This window comes from Arabidopsis lyrata, assembly GCF_000004255.2.
Source record: "Arabidopsis lyrata subsp. lyrata unplaced genomic scaffold ARALYscaffold_5, whole genome shotgun sequence".
Taxonomy (NCBI): Eukaryota; Viridiplantae; Streptophyta; class Magnoliopsida; order Brassicales; family Brassicaceae; genus Arabidopsis; species Arabidopsis lyrata.
Window position 1 is genome coordinate 19,697,439 of NW_003302551.1, and position 26,086 is coordinate 19,723,524.

General features: G+C 37.9%; 5 protein-coding genes and 1 long non-coding RNA gene across 6 annotated transcripts in view; 2 read left to right on the top strand and 4 right to left on the bottom strand.

Moving 5' to 3' along the window:
- Positions 1–3,411, top strand: part of LOC9312607 (beta-glucosidase 30) — a 4,226-nt gene extending 815 nt beyond the window's left edge. Inside the window, exons 2-12 of the mRNA XM_002876493.2 lie at positions 340–409; positions 527–582; positions 901–976; positions 1,072–1,149; positions 1,240–1,327; positions 1,428–1,802; positions 1,896–2,113; positions 2,211–2,245; positions 2,330–2,432; positions 2,629–2,737; positions 2,854–3,411. Coding sequence (XP_002876539.1) covers positions 340–409; positions 527–582; positions 901–976; positions 1,072–1,149; positions 1,240–1,327; positions 1,428–1,802; positions 1,896–2,113; positions 2,211–2,245; positions 2,330–2,432; positions 2,629–2,737; positions 2,854–3,250 — 1,605 coding nt within the window. The 3' untranslated portion in view covers positions 3,251–3,411. The remainder of the gene's footprint in view (positions 1–339; positions 410–526; positions 583–900; positions 977–1,071; positions 1,150–1,239; positions 1,328–1,427; positions 1,803–1,895; positions 2,114–2,210; positions 2,246–2,329; positions 2,433–2,628; positions 2,738–2,853) is intronic.
- A 971-nt stretch (positions 3,412–4,382) lies between these two features.
- LOC110228144 lies at positions 4,383–5,224 on the top strand. The gene is made up of 2 exons (XR_002331757.1): positions 4,383–4,889; positions 4,971–5,224. It is a non-coding gene; the product is annotated as an uncharacterized LOC110228144 (long non-coding RNA).
- Positions 5,181–11,230, bottom strand: LOC9312608 (ABC transporter C family member 9). The gene is made up of 11 exons (XM_021024451.1): positions 10,999–11,230; positions 8,527–10,883; positions 8,344–8,430; positions 7,625–8,260; positions 7,361–7,525; positions 6,984–7,278; positions 6,687–6,901; positions 6,261–6,566; positions 6,118–6,181; positions 5,781–6,020; positions 5,181–5,713 (listed from the first exon to the last, which is right to left on the bottom strand). Exons 1-11 carry the CDS (start codon positions 11,021–11,023, stop codon positions 5,586–5,588), a joined length of 4,518 nt encoding a protein of 1,505 aa, XP_020880110.1. The 5' UTR covers positions 11,024–11,230; the 3' UTR covers positions 5,181–5,585.
- Positions 11,231–18,994: 7,764 nt separating this feature from the next.
- LOC9314388 (putative RING-H2 finger protein ATL36) lies at positions 18,995–19,848 on the bottom strand. Its single transcript, XM_021025118.1, has one exon. It carries the CDS (start codon positions 19,742–19,744, stop codon positions 19,313–19,315), a length of 432 nt encoding a protein of 143 aa, XP_020880777.1. The 5' UTR covers positions 19,745–19,848; the 3' UTR covers positions 18,995–19,312.
- Positions 19,849–20,077: 229 nt separating this feature from the next.
- LOC9314389 (probable UMP-CMP kinase 1) lies at positions 20,078–21,687 on the bottom strand. Its single transcript, XM_021025117.1, has 7 exons — positions 21,519–21,687; positions 21,366–21,417; positions 21,159–21,276; positions 20,877–21,033; positions 20,666–20,746; positions 20,481–20,588; positions 20,078–20,398 (listed from the first exon to the last, which is right to left on the bottom strand). The coding sequence occupies exons 1-7, from the start codon at positions 21,546–21,548 to the stop codon at positions 20,336–20,338; spliced, it is 609 nt and encodes a 202-aa protein (XP_020880776.1). The 5' UTR covers positions 21,549–21,687; the 3' UTR covers positions 20,078–20,335.
- A 95-nt stretch (positions 21,688–21,782) lies between these two features.
- Positions 21,783–25,630, bottom strand: LOC9314390 (dynamin-related protein 1E). Its single transcript, XM_021025116.1, has 15 exons — positions 25,151–25,630; positions 24,999–25,062; positions 24,795–24,902; positions 24,550–24,651; positions 24,416–24,466; positions 24,260–24,321; positions 23,982–24,072; positions 23,829–23,893; positions 23,491–23,685; positions 23,278–23,397; positions 23,119–23,189; positions 22,812–23,037; positions 22,684–22,734; positions 22,193–22,588; positions 21,783–22,112 (listed from the first exon to the last, which is right to left on the bottom strand). Exons 1-15 carry the CDS (start codon positions 25,295–25,297, stop codon positions 21,984–21,986), a joined length of 1,878 nt encoding a protein of 625 aa, XP_020880775.1. The 5' UTR covers positions 25,298–25,630; the 3' UTR covers positions 21,783–21,983.
- Positions 25,631–26,086: the final 456 nt, after the last annotated feature.

Consider the following 26,086-nt stretch of genomic DNA (forward strand, 5'->3'; position numbering starts at 1 on the left):
TTCTGTTTTCTGTTCTGTGTTTTTCTTTCTCAAAGGGTCTCTTCTTGTCATATAGTATGGAGAGATATAAAGTTGCTTGCATCATCCTAACAAAACTGTAATGTTTTAATTAGGGGACAAAGAATATCTGCTTTACAAATTACATTATTGGGACAATCATTCTTTATTTTTAACAAACAAATACAATAACGAATTTTATAGTTAAGTTGCTTTCGTTCCAAATTAGATTCCTTATTTCATATTAATGTCAGTCTTTTGTTATCAAATGTTCATGTTTTGTCATTCTAAATTAGCCTTGCGATAAAATCATGTTTTAAAAATATATATATATGTATGCAGTACGAAGGTGCAACAAATGAAGGTGGCAAGTCTCCAACTATATGGGATCACTTCAGCCGCACGTATCCAGGTCTGTCCGATAGCAAAAATCTACGGACCGATTTGATTGACACTTCTATATCAACATGACCATATTTGTGAGTTGTGACTAATTAACGTGATTATTTTATAAAATCTTTGACTGCAGAAAGGACCAAAATGCATAATGCTGATGTAGCAATTGATTTTTATCATCGTTACAAGGTACTATCTAATATCTATAATCAAGCTATTTACTTGATCATACATGTATAATTAATTAATCTTATAATTTAAAACAAAAAAAAAAAAAATCAAATTTTCTTCTTAAATGAGTTATATCAAAAATCAGGTTATCTCTAAATAAACATCAAATTGAAAACAACTTTCGAAATAAGTCAATTTGCTTTCTTGAAAAGTTGGTACACTGAACCTGGAGTCTTGGATTTATATATAGATGTCATTTTTGTTTTGGTTATCAAGATTTATATATTTATTTATCTTTTGGTTAATTAATTTTTTTAATACGATAAAAACAAACAGGATGATATAAAATTGATGAAGGAACTAAACATGGACGCTTTCCGATTCTCAATCTCGTGGTCCCGATTAATTCCCAGTAAGTTTTACTCACTTTTTGTTGTTCTTTTCTATTCTTATAATTACACTTATATATACGAATTATTTATGTGGTGAATTTTTAATTATCTATAGGTGGAAAGCTAAAGGATGGAGTAAACAAAGAAGGTGTAAAATTCTACAAGGATCTCATAGACGAACTTCTTGCTAATGGTAAGATTATTAATTCACTAGCTAGTTAAGTTAAAGTTCTCTGATTAAATTAAAGGTGTGGTTATAACTCACATAAAACTAAACATGCAGACATACAACCTTCGATGACGCTCTATCATTGGGACCACCCACAATCTTTGGAGGACGAATATGGTGGCTTTCTAAGCCCTAAAATCGTGTAAGCCTAATTAACACATATATACTATTTCAAACACAAAAAGTATTGTTATTGTATCAATAATATACTGTTATTAATTTTTGTTTTTTTTTTAAAATAGAGATGATTTTCGAGACTTTGCAAGAATTTGTTTTGAAGAGTTTGGAGATAAAGTTAAGATGTGGACAACTATCAACGAACCTTACATTATGACTGTTGCGGGTTATGATCAAGGTAACAAGGCGGCTGGAAGATGCTCGAAATGGGTAAATGAAAAGTGTCAAGCTGGCGATTCGAGTACTGAGCCTTACATTGTTTCACACCACACTCTTCTTGCCCATGCCGCTGCAGTAGAAGAATTCCGAAAATGCAAAAAAACTTCGCAGGATGGCCAAATTGGGATAGTACTGTCACCAAGATGGTTCGAGCCTTACCATTCAGACTCAACTGACGATAAAGAAGCAGCTGAACGAGCCATTGCCTTTGAAATTGGATGGTAAGTTATCTAAGAAAAACAATCTAATGGTTTTGCTTCTATTCATCATCTATATCTATTTGTAATCTTAATTTTTATTCTATATGTGTATAGGCATCTTGATCCGGTCATTCACGGAGATTATCCAGAGGTTGTAAAAAAGTATGCGGGAAATAAATTACCTTCATTTACTGCAGAAGAGTCAAAGATGTTAAAAAATTCATCAGATTTTGTCGGCATAAATTACTATACGGCGCGCTTCGCTGCTCATCTTCATCACATAGACCCTGAAAAACCTCGGTTCAAGACTGACCACCATGTGGAATGGAAACGTAAGTAATGCTAATTACTAAAGATTGATCCATACGAATTTTAATTAAGCTGAGATAGTAAAACTAACCAAGGTTTATAAATTAAATTTTGAAACAGTGACTAATCACAGTGGTCACATCATCGGACCTGGGGTACGTATTCACTTATTTTTCATAACTATCAATTTCTAATGCGACATTCTAAGATATTTTAAATTTTGTATTATATATCCTCAGGAAGAAAGGGGCTTCTTATTTTCACACCCGGAAGGCTTACGGAAAGTTCTAAACTATATAAAAGACAAATACAATAACATGCCAGTCTACATCAAAGAAAATGGTAAGAAACCTTTTTTGTTAACTAGAAATTCAGAAAACTTTTTTTTGTATTTATTAACTACGAAATTTTTACTTTTTAGTACGTAAATCTCTTTAACTCTACCCTCTTAGCACTGACTTCAAACTTAATCGCTTTGAAAACGTTTTTTTTTTGTGCGTCTATATATTTATAAAATACGTTGATTACTGAATTACAGGAATTAATGACAACGACGACGGTACAAAACCAAGAGAAGAGATTGTTAAAGACACATTTAGGATTGAATACCATAAGACACATTTCGAAGAACTTCACAAAGCCATAGTGTTAGTTCTTGATCTTTTTCTGGTTTAGTCTTTGATCTTTCTGACAATATTTAGTGTAAGTTTCAATTTCAGTTGATTTTTTTTTAACTGATAGATAGATTATATAATGTTTACAGGGAAGATGGGTGTGACGTGAAAGGATACTACGCATGGTCATTGATGGACAATTTTGAATGGGAACATGGATACACTGCTAGATTTGGTCTGTACTATGTTGACTTTGTCAATGGTCTCAAACGTTATCCAAAAGATTCGGTCAAATGGTTTAAGCGGTTCCTTAAGAGATCGGTCGGAGTGACTAACGAAGAGGAGGTGAATGAGAAGTCACGTGCCGAGGGGAATAAGACTTTATACGAACAAAAGTGTTTCGAAGAATCGGCGGGTTTCTTTGTATCTTTCATGGCAACGAACCAGTCGAGGATAGAGGAGGAGAAGAATCGTTGCTCGTTTGATTTTCCTCGTAATCATTTTGGTGTTTTGCAAGGAATAGAGAACCCATCGTCATTTTATTAATTTTAAATCTCTCTTATGTTTTTGAATTCCTTATGGCTCAATATGTAGTTATTTTTTTTTTTGCCAATACTCAATATGTAGTTATTTATAATTTAGCTCGTGTTGTATATGAACATTTTCTTAAGGAAGATGAATGAATGGATCATATTTTCTTTTGGCTTTGTGATTTTGTAGATTTTTCATTTTCTTATGCTAATTATCTTATTTAATTATCTGACGTCAGCACAAATCACCACGGAATGCTGGAACCCTATCTGACATGTGTCTAATTGTGGCTTTCTTAAACATTTTAGCAGCCAAAAACGACGACACAAGCAATAGTCAGAGATCAAACTTGTACTAGCTAGCTTCTTTTTCTTTTTTCGTCAGCAACACTTATCGCTGGCATAAAACATAGGGGCAAAGTCAAAAACGTAACAACCAGTCCGAGGTAAGATAAAACTACTATAATTAACCTTAGATTATTATTTTTATTCCATTTAATGTTCGAATTATATAAACTTACTAGTTTTATTTTTCAGGAGATTATTGTTGTCTTCTGTAAATTAGAGCCAAACTCGTTGTCGCTCCAATTCACGAAGCAGACTGGTCTCTGAGTCGTGGTTAAATGTCTCTCTATCTCGTTCTAAGATGCGGACTCCAACGTGGCCAAAATCAACTTGGTCGTGTTTTAGACAGTTTGTTTTTTGTTTTTCTTCTTTAATTTGCAGTGTAGATGTACATAGAAAAAAAATAAAAACTCATTTTACGTTTGGCTTTTTGCGTTTTTGTAATTGAAATATTCATTTTTTTAAAATGAAAATTCATAAGATTGCCTGCTGATTTTTTTGACCAATCTACTGTTTGTACATGCCTCTCTCGGTGAATAGCTCTCGATCAATCACGCCTCATTTTGTTCCTTAAACATTTGATTGCTTTTAATTTGTTTTTGTTTTTTTATCTGTCAAGACAAGATTGTATCTAATTTGTTAACTCATAGAAACTCTATAATATACGATTTGAGGTCATCAATTTGGTTTTTTTTTTTTTTTTTTTTACAAGGTCATCAATTTGGATAAACCAAACCAAAAAGAATAATTAAAAATCGATTAAAATTATGAAATGAATTTTAATTTAGTTAAAACGACGGTTTTACATTCCTAAGAATTTGTATCAAACCAATCTATTGTACATTCGGTTTTATGTTTTATGTTGGTAAACAAAAAAAAAAACCCTAACCGAAACGGAATAACCAATCTATTTAGTTAGTGAGTGCAAACCGATTTGGATAATTGGTTAGGCACCAATAAACCGGTTTGGTTCAAGAGTTTCTCTTTAGACTTGTGAAGATGGGCAGTGAGACAAAAATTCCTAAGCAGCGTAGTCGTGTCTGACCATCTCTGAGAAGAGCTTATCAGCTCCGATTTCAGGAGTAAATCATTCATGCTTTTAATTTGACTATGCAGCAATGGAATTTGGATTAGTGGTGCTTTTTGCAGGTTTGATGAGACGAGTTTCACTGTGAATGGTGTTAAATACCAAGGAAGCTTGCTCTGTGTTGGGAATTTGCTAATGTCATGGAGCCCTCGTTACTTCTCCGCGGATATCTCTCTTCTCTTCAGCTTACTTATCCAGAATTGGTCGATAAAACTAATGATAGGTTTGACTAGATCCTCTTGCTTAATTTGTTCTATTCAAGTCTTTGGTCTGTTCTTATTGATTAACGCTCTCTTCTATCCAGAGAAATGCATGCTGCATCAACTTACAACATACTGAATGAGGAAAGCAGGATTGTGTACGTGGCTGCTGCATTGCTTCCTTATGGAGATACATCGTAAGAAACTCAACACCTCTGGAATATTGTAGAACAACCTTCGAACAACTCGAGTCGATCTTTATAGTTAGAACACCAACATGGTCTTGTCTACTGTATATGAAATGTTTCACACTCTTTATTTGTGAAACTTTTGCAAAAGAATCGAATTTTCCATGCTATCTTTACATGATAACCACATTGTTGCAATATCGAAACTTTCCTTAAAACTTTATCTTAATACAGAAGATATTTTCCTGCTTTTATTCCACTGGCTACATGAAAAGTCTCCAAGAACACACTGAGAACTCAGTAAAGAACCCAAACCACGAGCACGTTTGTGATTTAAATAAACATAAAAGATACTGAAAAAATGTTGAACTGAATTTTCTTCGATGCGCCATGCTTCTAACCATGGTGTTCTCTCCATGTCTATGCATGTTCAACTTATGTACTAAATAGCTAGTTAGACTTTCAACTTTAGCTTAACTGTTGAATTGATCTTTTTTTCTCTAAAAAAGATCATCCATCTTTTAGTGATACTCAGCTGAGAAGATCATTTGAGCCGGTAAAGTGATTAGATCTCAGCGAATACTCTTTAATGAGTTTGGAGAAGAAAGAATCCTCTCTCTGTAGCAGTTTTGCTGGTGAGTCAAACTCCGCGATTCGTCCTGCTCATAGAAAAGTGATTTAGACCTCATAATTTTCTGTGTGAAAAAACATGTATAGTGTTCTTACCATCACTCAGAACCAGAACAAGATCACTCTCGATCACTGTGTGGATTCTGTGTGCAATAGTCACCACTGTTCGATCTTTAAACTCTTGATTGATGATCTTTTGTATCACACCATCAGTTGCAGAATCAACTGAAGCAGTAGCTTCATCTAGCACCAGAATATTGCTTTTCTTCAACAACACCCTCCCAAGACAAACTAACTGTCTTTGCCCTACGCTCCAATTTTCTCCATTTTCAACCACTGTTACATAGATTCAAGAATCTTAGTTTTCATTGTCCAAAAGACATTAAATCAAAAAAAAAAAAAAAACTCCTCATAATGGTTTCAGAAAACTGACCTGTAGCATCCAGCTTCTCATCCTTTGCACGAATAACATCTCCCAATTGGCATTTATCAAGAGCCTAAGTATCACATTGTATTAGAATATTTGTCACAGTAAATCAGAGAAGAACTACAGAGAAAATTTTGCAGGTTTCATACCTCCCATATTTCGCGATCAGTGTACTGAGCAAGAGGGTCTAGATTCAATCTGATTGTTCCATCAAATAGTGCTGGATCTTGAGGAATAATCCCAAGCCTTGATCTCAGGTCATGTAGACCTATCTTGGTTATATCCACATTATCAATAACTATGGTTCCTTGACTTGGCTCTACAATCCTAAACAATGCCTGAATTAAAGTTGATTTGCCGCTTCCTGTTCTTCCTACAACTCCAATCTTTTTTCCTCCTGGAAACTCACAGTTGATGTTCTTCAAGACAGCTGGGAAATTTTCTGCATAACGGACCTGGAACAAAGACATCTCAGGATTAAGAATCTTTGATTACATCTGTTTCTGTGAACTTGACTCTGAGTTTCACAATCATATGCTCAAGAATAATGTTGTGACATCTAGTTTGTTGTTTACCTGTAGGTCTTTGAAGACGATTGATCCTGAATTTGGCCAGTTATCAAGAGGTCTGTGATCATCAATTACTAGAGGTGCTTCACTGGGGATTTTGGAGTACTGAAGAATTCTTTCTACGGAAATCATCTTGTTTTCTGCATTGCATATGTTCCATATCACTGTGGCTTGTAAAACATTCAGACTTAAGCCATATGTGACCCCAAGACCAGCAATACCTGTAAGGAAAAGTGAAAATGAAGTTTGAGTTCTGATCCCATTAGACAATGTATGTTCTGATTTATGATGTATGAAACTTACTTGGATTGATGACACCTTCAGGGAGAGTCACAAGTAACACCAAGGAAAAAGCAAAGACAAAATGAGACAGTAAATTCAATCTGAAGGAAAGCCACTCCATTGCTGATGCAACATGGAACCAAGGCCTTGAATGGTTATCAATTAGAATAAGGTTCGAGCTAATGAAGCGATCTCGTTGATCAAAAGCGCGTATTGTTGTTGCACCAGCAAGCGATTCAGCAAAATGGTGGAGGATTGGAGCTCTTTCTACTCCTGACATGCGCGACAGTTCTCTTGCTGTTGGTGTGTAATATCTCTGAAGAAAATACAAGAAAAAAAAAAAGTAAGCAAGATTTGTTGTATCATTGTCAAGAAATTGGATTTGTTTTCTCTCTTACCTGGTAAAACACGCAGGCTACTGCTACTGGAATGAAGATGATACAAACTTGCCAAGCAACTTGCGACATGACGAAGATGGTTCCAACAATCTGAATGATCGAAAACGCACACCAACCTAGTTTGACAGCCATTTCCAAATCCAGGACACTTTGATCTGTGGATGCCTATTATAAAACATGAAAAACCAAGGTATTTTCAGTCTTGCTTATATTATACAAAAGTAAAAAAGCATGTCTTTTGTTGGATTGATTGTGGTACTTCACCCTGTTCAAGATTCTTCCTGTTGGAGTTGAATCGAAAAATGACATGGGAGCTCTGAAAATGCTGCAGAGCATCCTTGAGAAGAACGTCTCTGCTGTTAAAAGTCCACCTATCGCGACTAGAACAGTCCGTGCTAAAACACAAAGTGAACTTCCTGCAGCAAGAAGTGCGTAAACAAGTAAAATCCGATCCATTCCTAACTTTGGTATGGATTCAGCAGTTGGAGGAGCAGTCCATGCCATCCAGTAATTGCTAGCAATCTGTAGCATTTGGAAGCAAGACTGAGCCAATATTATGAGTGGCACAAGCAATCCGCCTTTCACCGTTGTTAAATATGCCAAGTAAACTTCTTTGCCAATTACTCCTTTCTCTGTTTCTTCATCTTGCACTAGCTTTGCTTCTTTCTTTTTATTCTCTGTTGAAATGTTATGCTCTGAGTCACACTGTGTCTGGAGACTCTCTGCAATTGATGCTGTGTCATCTTTTGATTCCTCTTTGAAGTTTCTGCTTGACTTTTCAATTGATAGGATTGAGTCTAGCGCTTCGTTGTGAGCTCCTACAAGAACTTCAAAACCAATGTTCTGCTTTAGAAGCTCTTCGAATTTGCCTGCTTGCATCACTCTTCCGTTTTGCATCACCTAGTATAGACACACACTAATGTTAATGGAAAAACTAACAGCTTCGTTTGCATTTGCTTATTATCAACGGCTCTTCCTCTTACCAGGATTAGATCTGCTGCTGGAAGAAACTCGACTTGATGTGTAACGTAAAGTACAGTTTTGTCTTTCAGTATCCCCATTAAGCATTCCTGAAAAACCAGTAAAAAAAAAAAGAACTTTGTCAATTGTGGAGTTTTAGGAGAGCAAGGTTTAAAGATTAATAATTTCCATGAACATTATTATACTTCAAAGAGTTCTCTTCCGGTATGAGCGTCAACGGCGCTAAAAGGATCATCGAGAAGATATATATCAGCATTCTGATAAACCGCTCTAGCAATCTGTATCCTTTGCTTCTGACCTCCACTCATGTTTATCCCTCTTTCTCCAATCTCTGTCAGGTCTCCATTAGAGAAAAGCTCAAAGTCCTTTATCAAAGCACATGCTTTAACAGTTCTCTCATACTTCTCGCTTTCATAGATGCTTCCAAACAAAATGTTATCTCTTATAGTCCCGCTTAGTATCCATGGCGATTGAGGAACATAAGCTTGTTTACCACTGACTCTAACTGTTCCCTTCAGCTTCTGAATCTCCCCTAAGATTGATGAGAGTAAGCTTGATTTTCCTGATCCTACAGCTCCGCAAATCGCCACTTTCATTCCTCTTTTTACTTTCAGTTCTATCTCATCAAGAGTCGGTCTGCTTGGCTCAGGTCCCCAACTGAATGCTCCATTTTCTATTTCAACACTTAATTCTGTATGATCCTTTGAGCAATACTCAACTGCATCTTTCTGAGTCTCGCTTTGTTGAAGGTAAGAAGCTATTCTATCTGCAGAAACCTTGCTCTGGACAAGCGCTGAGAGGAGATCAGGTAAACCGAAAATCGGACTTTGTAACATTTGAAACGTTGCAAGAGCAGATAAGACTGCTCCAGCTGTTAGCTTCACTCCCATTAACATACACGTAACAAAAGTCACCACAGAGATCAGTGAAGGAGCTCCCCAAAGGATGAAAGTTGTGAAAGCTTGTAACCTCAAAGACTTCCATAAACAATCATACTCTTTCTTTCTTAATGTTTTAACCTTGTTGAGAAATTGGTTATCCCATGCTTGAAGCTTCAGAATCTTCATGTTTTTGAGAATCTCTGACGTTGCTTTCATTCTATCATCTTTGGCATTCATGATATCTGATTGGTAGTTTCTCTGAAGCCTTGTCAGGGGGTAATTGCAAGCCATCACCATTAAAGTTGTGACCAATGCAGCTAAAGCTCCAAGTCCCAGATGTTTTTGCAAGATATAAATCGCCGAGAAAATCTGTATAGGTAACATCCATATATTGTTTACATACCAAATGAAGTCCGTGATTCTCTGAACATCTACACTCATGTAGTTGATGATCTCTCCGCTCGTGTGGCTTTGCCGTGATTGACTTGATAAAACTAAACCTTTTTGGTATATATGCGATATCAAAGCTGCTCGAAGGCGTAGTCCTAGCTGACGAGCTCCAAAGATCCATTGTCTTTGAGTAACTGTCTCGACGATTTTCGCACTTAGAAACCCGAGTGCAAGAAGGTAACCATGGTTTAAGCTCTGCGATTGTTTCTCACCTAGAAACTCTACAAAGTCATTGATGAGATATGGTCCGATGTAAGCTGTGCTCGCGTTTACAACTGCAAATACCGCGTTGATCGCGGCTTTCCTCCAGACATAGCGAAGAACCGAGTTATAGAAGAAAGCATTTCCAGGTCCTTCTTTTTCTTTGGTGATTTTCAGTTTCTGGTCAAAGGCATAAGAGCAAAATCGAGCAGAATCTTTCACATCGATATCTGGTACATCGTCTTTTTGGAGAGGTCTCTTGTATCCGAGGGAGAATAAAGGGTTGATCCATGAGAAAGTGATGCGTTGGAAGAGAGTAGCGTTCCCATATGGAGAAGTGGAAGAAACATCTTTCTTGTTCTGCTCTGTTTGGCCATCAAGTAGTAGTGGCTCTGTGATTCCGCCGGATTCAAGAAGGCGAAAACCGGTGTTCCCTCTGATTGAAACAGCTATCAAGAACAATGATGCAAGAAGACCAATCAAGTCAGCATAATCCTGAAACCCGAGAGGCTCGTGTTTCGCGGTTATGAATTGAGCCTCAAAGGCAAAGGATAAGATGAAACTACAGAGCCACCATGACCTTAACATCCAAGGAAACTTAACAAGCCTCCTTTCTCTGATCTTCACCACAACAACAGAAACAATCAACCACGAGAAAGCCTGCGAAATCTCAGCGGAGAAGACCGAAACAGAGGAATCACACCGTGAGACCACGCTGTCTCGAAACAGCAAAAGCAAGATAAAGCAATGAGTCCCTAAGATAGAAACAGAGCAGAGAAGAGATATGTTATAAGAGAAGCTCTGCTTCACAGTTATGCTCTGCTTCTTCAAGTCTTCTTCTACATCGTTAGATCCTCTGTTTCTCACTACACCAAACCATTTAAGTGCCAAATGAATAACAAAGAAAGCGAGGAAAGCCACTTGCGTAGCGATGCTTATACGTTCCTTCAGGCAAAGCGAGTTTTCTAGTTGCAACCATTGCGTTCTCAGGAGATGGAAACTCGTTTCTGCTGCTCATATCAAAGCAAACACAATCAGGTAAAACGAAGAAAACATTGAATTAATAACATGATCAATTCATACAGAAAAGTAGAAAATTTTCAGGTGCAAGATTATCAATTTTACCAGCGGAACCAAAGGGCTTGAACATAGCTTCTTCTTGGTTTGAGAAGACACGTGTCTTCGTACCGAGAGTCTAAGTGAGAAGCACTAGAGATGATTGGAGACGACGATCCAGTTCATGTTTTGTTTTCAGGTGGAGTTGCAGAAGCCGGAGAGAGAGAGAGAGAGAGAGAGTGTGTGTGAGACAAAGTTTTGAGTTTATAGAGAAAAGTGATGCCAGCAACAAAAAACCTATCGAATGATTGAAATGTTTAGGGGCATTGGAGAAAAACAAATTGAATTCTCTTATTACTCGACGAACTTAAAAAATCCGTGGCCGACCAAAAATTAAATTTAAAAATACGTATATCCAAAACGAATGTCTTTCTTAGAATTACTTTTTTGTTTAAAGTATTATTTCTTAGAATGTATTTCTTTTATATAATCTGAAATCAAAGTAATAAATTTTATCAACAAACATGCATGATATATAGTGAGAGAGTGACGGTATTTGCACTAACACCACTTATTTTTTATAATTACTATCATCATAACTTATGACATAACGAGCATCAGAATATTAGATTAAACCTGTAAAATTGTTTTGAGAAAAATATATTTGGAATCTAGTTAAAAAATTGAGAAAATCACATGATGATGAGCTCAAGTCCAAATGAGTTGAAAAATGAAGCTCATCATCATGTGATTTTCACTGGTCACTGGTCACTCCTCCTTCTTTTTTCTTTTTTTTACACTGGTCACTCTTGTTATTGATAATAATTAATGAAAGTGGACAATATCAGAGTATTTAACTATTAATTAAACGATGATGCCCTTGAAAAACATTAACATTGGGAGGCCTAATAATGCTCTTGCTTTCCCTACCTTATGCAAGGGCAGGCCATGCAAGTCGTGTTACTTCAATGTTCTTTCACTTCGTGCCTAAAACCTTAGATGATCCGATCCGGCTTTTCATTAATAGCTAAATAGTTTATGTCGAGATTAACTTGATTTTGATGGATATGTGACTACCGTAATCGACTAACCGCTGACTTGGATATTTTTGTTTAGTAACGGAAGTAAAAAACACACACACAGTAACTACAAAATATAATAAACTGACGTGTAAATTATCGTATTGACGAGGAGTACAAACGAAATAATCAATATTAATGAATATATAGCAAGATCGATCGTTGAACTAAATACATATGTTTCTTCGTAGAATTTTGATTAGACTTGGTGGTATTGAGAGTTTTGTTGTTTAGCGTAAGGATGTACGCGTGAGGTTCGTAGGAAAGTTAGGCTCGACACATTTGGAAAAGAGTGAGTGAGAGAGATTCCAATCCGATTTGATTCCAATGCATTCTGTCTTTTTCCACTGAATTGTAGGTGGTTGGGACCATATATACTCGACTGCGATATTACAGCGTATCTTCGAGTACTGTAGATATCAATGACACAGGCCCAAAGACTGATAGCAGGCCCAATCCGAAACAGGCCCAAGTCCAACACAATGCAAAAGCAGAGAAACCTCCTCAACGGCAACCTGCAACAAGAGACAAAAACAGAGTTGGCGTCGAGCCATCCTTATCCTCAGGTGGTACGGACGTAACGACGAGGAATCGTTTTGAGGTTCTTGGATCGTGTGACGAGAGTGACGCCACGTGACAGTCAACAGACAGCTAAGAGAGTCAAGGATACTCTAGGTTAAATCCGAAAGTTGTATAAATAAAGACTCATGCTTGTAATCTCATTAACACAGCAAAAAGATAATAAAAACAACAAACTTTCGATTTTGTGTTCCTTCTTTCATGGTATCAGAGCCATGGACAAATCCATGGAGCTCTATGATCTTCCGTCTCTAAAAATCTCCAACTGTGTTACGGTGAAACTCACCGAACGCAACTATATCCTTTGGAAATCTCAGTTCGAATCTTTTCTCTCTGGGCAAGGTCTTCTGGGGTTTGTCAATGGCACAATCACAGCTCCTGTCAGCATTGTTCCTGGACCACAAGCCACCGGAGTCACTGAAGCTGTCCAAAACTCCGAGTATGAAGCTTGGTGTCGTCTCGATCAAGTGGTTATGGCATGGTTACTCGGATCGCTGTCTGAAGACATTCTCAGTGTGGTTGTTGGTTCTAAAACATCTTATGAGGTATGGACAAATCTCGCAAAACATTTCAATCGTATCTCTTCTTCTCGGATTTTTGAGCTGCAACGTCGACTCCATGGTCTATCAAAGGAAGGGAAAACCATGGAGGAGTATTTACGGTATCTCAAAAACATTTGTGATCAACTAGCCTCTGTTGGAAGCCCTGTTGCTGAGAAAATGAAAGTCTTTGCTATGGTTCATGGTTTAACACGAGAGTATGAACCTCTAATCACTTCTCTTGAAAGCTCTCTTGATGCTTTTCCTGGTCCATCTTATGAAGATGTGGTCTATCGCTTAAAAGGGTTCGATGATAGGCTTCAGAGTTACAATGCAAGTGATGTTTCACCGCATCTGGCGTTCAACACTTTCAGATCTTCAAACAGAGGTCGTGGAGGAAGAAACAGGGGAAAAGGAAACTTCTCAACCCGTGGTCGTGGATTCCAACAGCAGTTCTCTTCTTCCAGTTCTTCAGTCTCAACAGGAGAGAAACCCGTGTGTCAAATCTGTGGTAAAAGAGGTCATCCTGCGCTTCAGTGTTGGCATCGGTTTGATGACTCCTACCAACAGTCAGAGACTGCAGCTGCTGCGTTCTCAGCTCTCCACATCACTGATGTTACAGATGACAATGGTTGGGTTCCCGACTCTGCTGCTACAGCACACATCACAAACAACAGCTCACGCTTGCAACAAATGCAACCCTACTTTGGTAATGATACAGTAATGGCTAGTGATGGGAATTTCTTGCCTATTACTCATATTGGCTCAGCAAGCCTCCCTTCCACTTCAGGTAATCTCCCTTTAAAAGATGTTTTGGTCTGTCCTGAAATAGCTAAGTCTCTTTTATCAGTGTCAAAATTGACTAAGGACTATCCTTGTTCCTTCACGTTTGATGCTGATGGTGTTCTTGTAAAGGACAAAGTAACTCACAAGGTTCTGACAAAGGGAAGCAGCACAAGTGATGGTCTTTACAAATTGGAGAATCCCAAGTTTCAAATGTTCTACTCTACTAGGCAAGTCAAAGCAAGTGATGAAGTATGGCATATGAGATTGGGACATCCAAACTCCCAAGTTCTTCAGTTTTTAGTCAAGAATAAGGTGATCCAAGTCAATAAAAGTACCAGCAAGATGTGTGAATCATGTCAGCTTGGGAAGAGTTCGAGGTTGCCATTTATTTCTTCAGATTTTGTTGCATCAAGACCTCTAGAGAGAGTTCATTGTGATCTCTGGGGTCCAGCTCCTGTTTCGTCTATTCAAGGATTTCACTACTATGTAATCTTCATTGACAATCTATCAAGATATTGTTGGTTCTATCCTCTAAAGCACAAGTCAGATTTTTGTTCAACATTCATCAAGTTTCAGACTTTTGTTGAGAATCTCTTACAAACAAAAATAGGAACGTTTCAGAGTGATGGAGGAGGTGAATTCATAAGTAACAGGTTCTTAAAACATCTTCAAGAATCTGGTATACAACATTATGTTTCTTGTCCTCACACACCACAACAGAATGGATTGGCAGAAAGGAAGCACAGACAACTCACTGAAAGAGGGCTTACACTACTGTTCCAGAGTAAAGCACCACATAAATTCTGGGTTGAAGCCTTCTTTACAGCTAACTTTCTCAGTAACTTGCTACCTACAACAGTGCTGGATAGTTCTACAACTCCATATGAAGCTCTATTTGGTAAGACACCAAACTACTCTGCTCTAAGAACATTCGGCTGTGCATGCTTTCCCACTCTCCGACCTTATGCACACAATAAGTTTGATCCGCGGTCTCTTAAGTGTATCTTTCTTGGATACACTGAGAAATACAAAGGGTATCGCTGCTACTATCCACCAACTGGCCGTGTGTATTTGAGTAGGCATGTTATTTTTGATGAGAGCTCTTTTCCCTTCAGTGATACTTATGTTGGCTCGCAACAGTCTTCTCTTACGCCTTTGCTTGATGCATGGGTAAAAGGCTTCTCAAATATGCAGTCTGCTTCAGAACAAGAAAAAATGGCTGCAGAAACCACCAGCTCCAGTGTTCCTGCAATCAACATTGATCAACAACAACAAGACCAGCTCACAGTTCTAAATATAGAGGGGGAGACAAGCAACAACACATCAAATGAGCCACTATGTATTACACCTATACAAATTATTACCTCCCAAGAAAATGATGCAGTTCCTGAATCTTCACCTATTGGCAACAGCGCTCCATCATTATCTCTTAGACCTGAAAATTCAGTATCTTCAAGCATCTTGCCTTCAACAACAGAATCTATTCATCCTATGACAACTAGGCTGAAGAAAGGAATTGTAAAGCCAAATCCAAGGTATGCTCTCCTTACACATAAAGTTTCACATCCTATGCCTACTACAGTCACTGAAGCTTTAAAAGATCCAAAGTGGACTGCTGCTATGGTAGAAGAAATGGGAAATTGTTCTGAAACGCAAACCTGGTCACTTGTTCCACTTACATCAAAGATGCATGTGCTAGGCTCCAAATGGGTGTTCAGAGTAAAACTACATGCTGATGGATCTCTAGACAAGTATAAAGCAAGACTTGTTGCTCAGGGATTCAAGCAAGAAGAGGGTATTGATTATCTTGAAACATACTCTCCTGTTGTCAGATCTGCAACTGTCAGGGCTGTTCTTCATCTTGCAACAGTCATGGAATGGGAACTAAAACAAATGGACGTCAAAAACGCCTTCCTCCATGGAGATTTGATTGAAACAGTCTATATGAAACAACCAGCAGGATTCGTGGATAAAGATCATCCTAATCATGTGTGCTTGCTCCACAAATCTCTCTATGGACTCAAGCAGTCCCCAAGGGCTTGGTTTGATAAATTTAGCAAATTTTTGCTGAGTTTTGGCTTCATATGTAGTATGTCTGACCCGTCTCTTTTTATTTGTGTGAAGAACAGAGATGTGATCATGCTTCTCCTTTATGTTGATGACATGGTAATCACAGGCAACAACTCCAAGCTCCTCTCTGATCTTCTTCATGATCTCAACCAACAGTTCAAAATGAAAGATTTGGGGAGACTGAGCTACTTTCTAGGAATCCAAGCTCAATTCCATTCAAAGGGGCTGTTTCTTTCTCAACAGAAATATGCTGAGGATTTGCTTGCCACAGCTGCAATGTCACATTGCTCTCCTGTTGCAACACCATTGCCCCTGCAACCTGAGAGAGCTCCACATCAAACAGAGCTTTTTGACAATCCAACCTACTTCCGCAGCTTAGCCGGTAAATTACAGTATCTCACTCTTACCAGGCCAGATCTTCAGTTCTCAGTTAATTATGTCTGTCAGAAAATGCACGCACCAACCGTGTCAGACTTTCATCTTCTCAAGCGAATCCTTCGCTACATAAAAGGCACAACAACAATGGGAATTGCATTCAACAAAGCAACGGATTGCAAACTACGGGCTTATAGTGATAGCGATCACGCAGGTTGTCTGGGTACACGCCGCTCAACTATGGGTTTCTGTACCTTCCTTGGCAACAATTTAATCTCTTGGTGCTCAAGAAAGCAACCGACAGTCGCCAAAAGCTCCACTGAAGCTGAATACAGAGCAATGTCGGAGACAGCTTCTGAAATCACTTGGCTCGTTAATTTGCTTCGAAATTTGGGTGTTCCGCAACTTCAGAAACCGGAACTCTTCTGTGACAACCTCTCGGCTGTCTATCTCACGGCAAATCCTGCGTTTCATCCTCGCACCAAACACTTCGCCACACATTATCACTATGTGCGTGAGCAGGTTGCTTTTGGTGAACTCATTGTGAATCATATACCGGGTCACTTGCAGCTCGCCGATATCTTCACAAAGTCTCTAGCCACTGCTCCTTTCGAATCTCTGCGATTCAAACTTGGCGTCGATTTCCCACCTCCTCCAAGTTTGAGGGGGAGTATCAATGACACAGGCCCAAAGACTGATAGCAGGCCCAATCCGAAACAGGCCCAAGTCCAACACAATGCAAAAGCAGAGAAACCTCCTCAACGGCAACCTGCAACAAGAGACAAAAACAGAGTTGGCGTCGAGCCATCCTTATCCTCAGGTGGTACGGACGTAACGACGAGGAATCGTTTTGAGGTTCTTGGATCGTGTGACGAGAGTGACGCCACGTGACAGTCAACAGACAGCTAAGAGAGTCAAGGATACTCTAGGTTAAATCCGAAAGTTGTATAAATAAAGACTCATGCTTGTAATCTCATTAACACAGCAAAAAGATAATAAAAACAACAAACTTTCGATTTTGTGTTCCTTCTTTCAGTAGAAACCAATAAATAGTATATGATATAGAGTTGATCTGGCCGTATGGTCTCAAATCATCATCAAAGTAAACAAAAACCCCAATTAGGGTTCGAACTCCGTTGAGAAAGTTGAAAGTAATAATGGTACACAACCACCAAACTAGATGACAGAAAGACAAAAACCTATTGTAATTTTTTTCTTCTTCTACTTATTACGTGATAATAGTTCTCCTTTTTAAGTGATTTTTTGTTAGTATAATTCTACTTGCCATAATTTTTCCTTAAATTGCTATATATTTTTTTAAATTGCTATTTCCAATGCTGGCAAAAAGAAAAAGAAAAAAACTGTATTATTTTTAGGTTTAATCAAAGTGGTATTCCAATACTCGAGTCCCACCGTCACTCCCACTAGTTGTTGTTGCACGTACGTGGAAAGCGTGGAGTCTACTAATTGTTTTTTTTTTTTTTTTTTTCTGTCTACTAATTGTTAAAAGTATAACTTATACTGTTGAAGAATATACGCAGATACGTGTGCCACAACATCATACTGAAGAAGCACGTTGAAAATTAAGGTCGATAAAAAACAAAACGGTATGTGATTATTTAAGTCGATGTCCTTTTTTTTGTTTATGTTTTTGTCCTCTTAGATATAATAGCGAGAAACAGAGTAGAAAAGGGTATGGGATTATATAAGTCGATGTTTTTTGGCCCATAATAGAGTCGAGATGCTGCTGAGTGCTGACCTTAATAATCCCCCATTACCAACAAAGAAAGCGTCTTTAATCTTAATCAGAATTATTATCCAGATAATGTCTTTTTTTTACCAAATTTGAATCTAAATAATGACACAATGGCAAACTATATATCATAAACCACTTTAACATATGTCATGCTCAAATAGCTAGATACATGTTTCTACGGAGCTTTATAAGTCAAGTTCGAAAAAAAACTAGACTATAAATAACTCAAAAAGAGGACTAAAACCAGGCTGGTTCACAAAATTTGGTCATCTTAAAATGTATTAGTCTCTCTTTTTATTTGTCAAACATATATATCTAATATATGTGTTAAATTGACAAACAAAATATTATAAAAATATGTATGAATTATGTCTTGTCAAAATGTAGGTATGGACACATATGTTAGTGATCTCCACGTGAGTTTCTTGGCTGTTTCGGTCCTTTTTCTTCATATGTTTAGCTGCGTCATCAACTTGCCTTTTTCTTAACTTTGGAAAAATACAAAAAACACATTAGAAAAAGACCCACCTCAATTCAAATGCTGAAGTCCGTGGACCGTGATATATAGCAATCCATAAGAACAATTCCATGATACTTTAAATACATTGTCCACATTCATTTCACAGATTACCAAACATATGAATTTAAGATTCTAGTACATCTCAATACACTGTAATCTTAAATGCATATAATTAGTAGTCTCTGCAATGAATGTGGTAGATATTGGATAGCAAATAAACATATCACATTGATACCCAAAAAAAAAAAAACATATCACACTGATTGTTACGTATATGCTTGGGCCTGACTTGTATACGTGAAACTTGGAAAACAGATATCACATGAAGGCCCATTAACTTTGTGATACAGTTTTGAGTGAATAGAGATAATGGTCACTTTACTAAGGTAAAGAAAAAAAGATGTACAGATTTACATTTTAAAATTAAAGTTTACGTAATAGAAAAGGCGAAACATTACAAAATAAACTACCAATAAAAAACATTATCAAAGAATGAAAAGCTTACGTAAAGGGACATGGATATATAGACACATACTAACCTTCTTGATTTATATCAAGTTTTAACCTTTTTATGTTAAACTATTTGTCGTATAGGAAGAGTTAAGCTAAATATTAAAGTAAACAAGCACCTAATAAATTTTGACACGTCAGAGAATTAAGAAACATAGAGAATTCGAAATTAGAGAGCCACGCGTCGAGATTCTTTGTTGCTAATTAAATCAATCACACCGGACGGAAAAAACAGAAAAAGCAGAGGACTCGCCGGCGGTAACGGAGGAATCTGAGCTCTACACAACGGACACTTAGACATTTCACTGAGCCATGTATCTATGCAATCCGCGTGGAAACAGTGGCGGCAAATCGTCAATCGCTTCATCTTCTCTCCTTCCTCTGCCTCTTGTAAACACACGGCGCAGAAAGGCGGAGACGAATGGTCATTCGCCGCCGTTATCCACCGGCGGAACGTGAATGTGCGGTGGCGACGCCATGGACGTGTGACGATAAAAGTGGCGAATCTTAACAAGAGTCGGACAGAGAAGACCGCGACGGAGGTAACCAATACAGAAACGGTGATATATTCGCAAAATCTAAACACAGATTGAGTCAACATCCTCCAACAAAAAAGTATTAACAAGTGATATACTGATGATATAAGAACGAACGAGATACTCTTGAGTCTTCTCGTGTGTGGTGTGTGTAAATTGTAAAAAAACCTATGAATTAAGTATGTATATATATCTTTTTGTAAGCTGGAAGAGATGGACGGTCATGATTTCATATGGTGATAGCAAGTTTGTTGTTGTTATACGTTGAACTCTAAACTGGTTCTGAAGTAGACGCGTGATCATATAACGACAAGTCTTTGTGAACAAATTGATGAGATAACTTCGTGGACTTGATTAATAAGTCAAGCTAAACAAGCTTCTTAGCTAAAATATGGTTATTACGACGAAAGTTTGGCTTCTCGTATAATGAGAACATGTAAAATGTAGAGATAATTACATATACAAACACTGAAACAAGCATGAATCTGTAAACTTAGTTTCGTATACGACAAGGCACATGGACTTTGGAGTCTCTGTTTTGTTCTGTTTGGTGATTCCAAGTCATGCTACAAAGACAAAGACCAAACAATAATGCACTACAAGGACTAGACAGAAAACTGTATGTTTGGATGATCACGAGCTACACCTTGTCAAGTTTAAGATGCAAATAGAACTTTGACTGCCTCGAAAACCTCTTCGCTGGGTTTTGCAGCATTGATCTGGAGAAATCAGAAACAAGAATCAGGAACAACATATGATAGTAGTAATGATCATGGAAGAGAACTGGAGAACCAAACTGACCTTTCGAAGTTTCCCTTTAGATTCATAGTAGCTAATAATAGGGAGGGTAGATTCTACAAACACTTTAAATCGCTTATTTATCGTCTCTATATTATCGTCTTCTCTTCCCTTCATAACCAAGAAACAACTAGTAAAAGAGGTATCGGACCCGAACTAGACATGATTTTTTCAAGTAAAATACCAACCTGGTTCCTGCTCATAATGCGTCTTTCTAGTTCTTCTTCTGGACAATCAAAGAAGAGAACAAAAGCAGGCTCGATTTTAGCCTGTCAAGATCCAGAAAGTATTAAACCAAGGCCTAACAAGACAAGTAGGACTTGATTAGACTCTAATAGGAATCAACGAGAAGTCAATTAACAATGAGATCAAGAGAATGAACATGAACATGACCCTTACAACATTTTCGAATACAATCCGATTTTCTTCATTGCGAGGAAAACCATCAATAAGGAACTTATCATTACCACTTTCCTCCATAGCTTTACACAAAAGTTTCACTGTGATCTCAGAAGGCACAATTCTCCCCTCAACAATCGTACTTTGGATCATGGCTCTGAAAAAATCCACAGAAAAAGAAACTGGAAACTTCACCAACTGTTGCAATTAGTTATACAAAAGATTCACTTCACACAAAGCAATTAGTTAGAGAGACATGAGATTGAGTGAAGCAGAACATACCCAAATTGAGAACCAGACTTAATTTCTGCTCTGAGAAGATCACCAGCACTAAAATGGGTATAGCTAAAGTGCTTCACAAGATTAGCACACTGAGTACCTTTGCCACTTCCAGGACCTCCTAGAATCAATCAACCATTCATTCAACACCACAAAATCCAACTTTCAAGAGCAAAGCACGATGATTACACAGAGTAGAATTACTATTACCCAACACAAAAACCACCGTTGACTTCTTCCACCTAGGGCTTTCATGTTCGTCCTGTAACCAAATAAACAATATCCTTGAATTTAGGAAAAAAAGACCAAGACTTTTATTAGTTGCAGTAACGATGAAATTAGGTACACAGGTGAAAACAATACCTTAATCAGAGCATCAACAGGAGTTTCCATGATCAAGGAGATGTGACGATGAATCACGCACAAGTCCAGGCGAACAAGATTCAGGTGAAGATTGATAGTGATACCAAACAAAGAACGGCGCGTAGTCTGCTTACGGTGGCAACGTGTATGTTTAAACGGCGAGCAGTCCTCCAAAGTGGGACGACACGGAGTTTTCGGTATTCCTTCCAGTCCAGTAGTTAGTTACAGACGGGTCCCATGAAACGGCGCGCAGTCTACTATTCATGAAGTAAAACGCCATGGCGTTTTTAAATAGAAATGATAAGTTTATTAGTACAAAACAACGTCTCGAGTCTCTCTCTCAACAGGGTCTGATGATCATATTCATATACAAAGACATAGCCAACGAACTTACTCAACACACGAATTTTAGTTCTCTCTACTCATTAAAAACAACCATCACCAGAAACACACACTTTGGGTTTATCATCGTACCCAAGCAACAGCATCAATCTCATCTCTTGCCTTCTTATATAACTCCAGCCTCTTCGCGCACTCTAGTCTCCTATCCATCAATGCCGGATCTTCATCTAGTAACTGTCCCAACTGTTTCCCCTGTCAAAATTCCGACCAAATATAAGATTTGAAACGCAGAGCACAGAATCCAATTAAGATTTCAGACAGTTTAAGTTTACCTCTCTCTTGCTGATCTGTGAGTAGAAGTAATTGAGCAACGCGAGCTTGGCTTGTCTAACTTGACAATATACACAAGCCTTCGGGATGGTATTACGAAGTGTGTCCGAAACCATGTTGACATACGCGGATACATTTGATGCTATCCTTCTGAAATGTCCGTCTCCATACTGGTCTAATGTTGCAGGGGAAGGCGAAGCAGTTTGGTTTTTGTTGTTGGTTAGTACTGGTCTTTCCATTTCTTGAGGAAGTTTCCGGAAGAACTCAGCTGTTAGATACGCAGATTCCATGTCAACAAGTCGAATTACCGACTTCTTGCTTTCTTCCCTGAATTTCTCCAAGGAGCTGTTGGCTGCTGCAGCGAGCTCGACTTGCAGCGAAGGGAAACGCTTTAGCTCCTGCATTTGTGCCACCAGGGAAGGGAGATACATTCAAACCCTAATATTTCATTTTACCAGTCTTGAGGACATTAATAGGTTGAAAAAGATCTCACCTCAGTTTCTGATATTGACTTCCTCACAAGCTCTTTCAAGACATAGTGAACCTGTTGCATTTGCGCCAAACTCATTACGGTCTTGTATATATAATAGGAAAGTGAGGAGACACTGTAGAATAACTTACAGCATCCACAGAAGCTTCGGCTGGACCTCTAAAGTAACCCAGTGCCCCTTCGATTAGACGGCGATAACCCTGTTCTGGTGCAATCAAGTGAGGTTGATAGCCATCTGCCTCGGACACGATTTTCTTCACGCTTTGTAGAGAAAGATGGCGATCAAAAGGAAGCTTTTTAAGTGCAGCTGGAAGTTGGTTGTCAAAGACTCCATAGATACGGTCACCACCGGGACGCCTACAATGTAATTAAGAGGTTAACAAAAATAATCAACCTAAGCCAAAAGATTTCCACAGGAAGATTAGTAACAATGTTTACCCGCCATCCAGATGTTCCTTGAATATCTTATCGAATGCACGGCACATCTCCAATATAGTGTATAGTTGAGCCTGAGAATGAGACCAACAGATTTAGCACATATCAAAAAACGTAAAACTTTAGGAAGAGAAATAGTTTCACACAGATGTACTCTCTCACCCCAGCATCAACTGCGACAGGCCGACCCATTCGGTCTAACTCTCTTTCAAGTTCTTCAATGCTTTTGTTTATTAAGGATAATATACTTGGAATACGGGTCCTGATAACAGACTCCAAGTGCTGCATTAAAAAACAAAGACCATAGAGCAATTGAACAACAATGAAATAAACAATACGATAAAGTCTCAAGCATTTCAGCCTTTGATTGCACACCTTAGAGAGCAGCTTTGCCAGGTATTCTGAACCCATTTTGCTGGCTAAGTGACCATAGTCAGAACTGGTGTCAAAATATTCTCGTTCCTTGCGTCTAGCAAGCATCATATCGACATTCTTATTAATATCTGCTTGTGAACGGTTCACTATCCCAACCCAAGGATGTTGCAGCCTGTAAGATCTTCCTTCAAGAACCTTATTAAGGCAAGCAGTTCTGAATGTTAGATCAGAATTTCTAAAGACAAAATAAAAGTACGAACTGGAACACAGTACCAGTCATGTATAATCATTAAAGTGGAGCATGACACATGAACCAAAAGAGATGAAGAGGTGCTTACTTCTAATGCATTAGTTCCTTTGTCCATCAAGTCTAACTTGGTAAGAACACCAAATGTCCTCTCACCTGAGAGGATCAAAAACTTATTTCATCATCAAAATACAGTACTCCCTATCATATATATCGAGCATAGGCAACAAAATAGTAAACAAACCTGTTGGATCAACATCTTTTGCGAGCTTAATTGCATCCGATGTGGCAATGTCTTGGTTGGCAGGAGATATAGCCAATATGATACAATTGGGCTGCAAACAGACAGAATTAACCTATTGGAACTAGAAAGAAAATTTAACCATCTGCAACTAGAACTTGAGCATATAGTTTAAAAGTCGTAAAACGTTTTTGCATTTGTGAAATGTTTCAAAGTTAAAACAAGGAAAAATTAGACACGCTCAACATCAGTTTAAAAATGAAAGATCTAGCAATTCTCACCTTATCAACATATGTGCGAACCATTGATTCAATATCCTCAGCAATGGTTTCCGGCTGTCCCTCTGGAAATCAGAGGCAGTATCAATAAGTTACATAATAAAGTCATCAAATAATAAAGAAATGGAAACCCAAAGAAGAGGTATAAAAAAAACATACCAACAGCCACTTTAGTTAAACCGGGCAAATCAATGAGGGTCAAATTCACAACTGTTTCCACAAAAAGGAGCAAACGTCAATGTTAAATCCACAAACAAGAATGTTACAGGAGACAGACTGAGATTATATCATACCATTTGGAGAGTAGATACTGAGGTGAATAGGAACTGGAGATATCTGTTTGTTCTTCCCTGTGATTCTATCAGTCTCATCCTGAATCTCCTTGCGAACCAAAGCTGCAACATCAAAAATTTCAAGTAAAATTTCAAAGAACACTTTCACTACAGCCTCTAGCCAGAACCATAAGTAACCAAGAAAACAGGAAAGAAGCAGAACAAACATACATAACATATATAAACACAAATGTTAAGGTACATACCAAAATCTGTGAATTGCCTCTTGGGAAGGTGAAGGAACTCTGCATACTCCTCTGTTCCATCGTCCGTCTTATGAAGCTGCAACACTAAAGGCCGTCTCGTAACGATACCTGCACAAACAATACTTCTTCCTAAAAATCAAAGCTCCTTGCTTTATACACAAACACATAAGAGAAAATGGAAAAAAGGTTTAAAAATTCACAAACCAGATCCTCTAGGAAGAAAATCTCTCCCAACTATGCTCTCAAGAACTGAAGATTTCCCAGAACTCTGCATAAACCCAAAAAAAAAGAAAGTTGAAGAGTCAACAGAGGAAAACCTAGGAAGAAGTCAAAGATATTTCAACCGGAGAAATCACCTGACCACCGACGACGGCGACGGTTGGAAGAGCTTCCCAGAGAGAATTGAAAGCGTTACTTCCAGTTCCACCACCATAGTCACCGAGTACGGTACATGCTCTCTGTATCCTATTAACTAACCCAATCAAACTCTCCATAGTCGTCATCTTCCTTCTCCTTCAGTTTCAGATGAGAGAATTCAAAGTTCCAAAGATGAAATTTCAGTTTAAAATTAGAAAGCTGCTTGAAAATTCGCCAACAGACCAAGACTTCAAGAGCTGAGAGAGACGACTGACGAAGAAGAAAAATATCGGTAGGGGCAAAATAGGAAAATGAATTAGAGAATAAATGTCTCTCTCTTTGGTTTCTAGAAGGTTTGATTTTTGTGCCTGTGTGGTTCGGTCGGTTTATAGATAGCTTAACGCCGCTACGGAATCGTCTGGATTTGGTTCGGTACGGTCTGGTTCTTGTTTTCTAAACGGTCAAATCTAAAAATAATGAAGATAAGATTTGTATGTCTTTAATTTGAACTTTTTGTAGCCTGTTTGAATTTTCGAATTTTGAAATTCCACATGGACCCCAACACAAAATACATATCAACATTGTTTGGAAAGCCCAATAATTAGAGAAGACATTAAAAAGGACCCAATAATAAAGTTAGGTCCAGGAGAGGGTAGGAGGCTATATGGTAGCGAGCGGTTTAGTTTTTCTGGGTTTTTGTGTTATCTTGTCTGAATTCTTATTTGGTTGTATTATACTATAACAATTAAATCATTTTAGATTTTTGTTTTGGAAAAAAATGATTAGAAATACCAATACAGACATTATCTTGCACAAATATGCTTAATGGTGAAAGAATTTTAAATTACATAAATTATCTTTGTAGATATAACAAATTATCTTATATCTTTGTAGATATAAGATTGCTTAGTGGACAATTTTGAGTCACATACTAA

Coding starts and splice junctions, on each gene's coding strand:
- LOC9314388 (XM_021025118.1), bottom strand. CDS start 19,744: ATGTTGACTCAATCTGTGTTTAGATTTTGCGAATATATCACCGTTTCT.
- LOC9314390 (XM_021025116.1), bottom strand. CDS start 25,297: ATGACGACTATGGAGAGTTTGATTGGGTTAGTTAATAGGATACAGAGA. Junction 24,073..24,259: donor TTCGCACATATGTTGATAAG/GTGAGAATTGCT, acceptor GTCTGTTTGCAG/CCCAATTGTATCATATTGGC. Junction 23,190..23,277: donor CTGTCGCAGTTGATGCTGGG/GTGAGAGAGTAC, acceptor TCTCATTCTCAG/GCTCAACTATACACTATATT.
- LOC9312608 (XM_021024451.1), bottom strand. CDS start 11,023: ATGTTCAAGCCCTTTGGTTCCGCTG. Junction 7,526..7,624: donor CAGGAAGAATCTTGAACAGG/GTGAAGTACCAC, acceptor GTTTTATAATAG/GCATCCACAGATCAAAGTGT. Junction 7,279..7,360: donor TAGCCTGCGTGTTTTACCAG/GTAAGAGAGAAA, acceptor TATTTTCTTCAG/AGATATTACACACCAACAGC.
- LOC9314389 (XM_021025117.1), bottom strand. CDS start 21,548: ATGGAAACTCCTGTTGATGCTCTGATTAAG. Junction 21,034..21,158: donor AAGTCTGGTTCTCAATTTGG/GTATGTTCTGCT, acceptor GGATTTTTTCAG/AGCCATGATCCAAAGTACGA. Junction 20,589..20,665: donor GCATTATGAGCAGGAACCAG/GTTGGTATTTTA, acceptor TTGGTTATGAAG/GGAAGAGAAGACGATAATAT.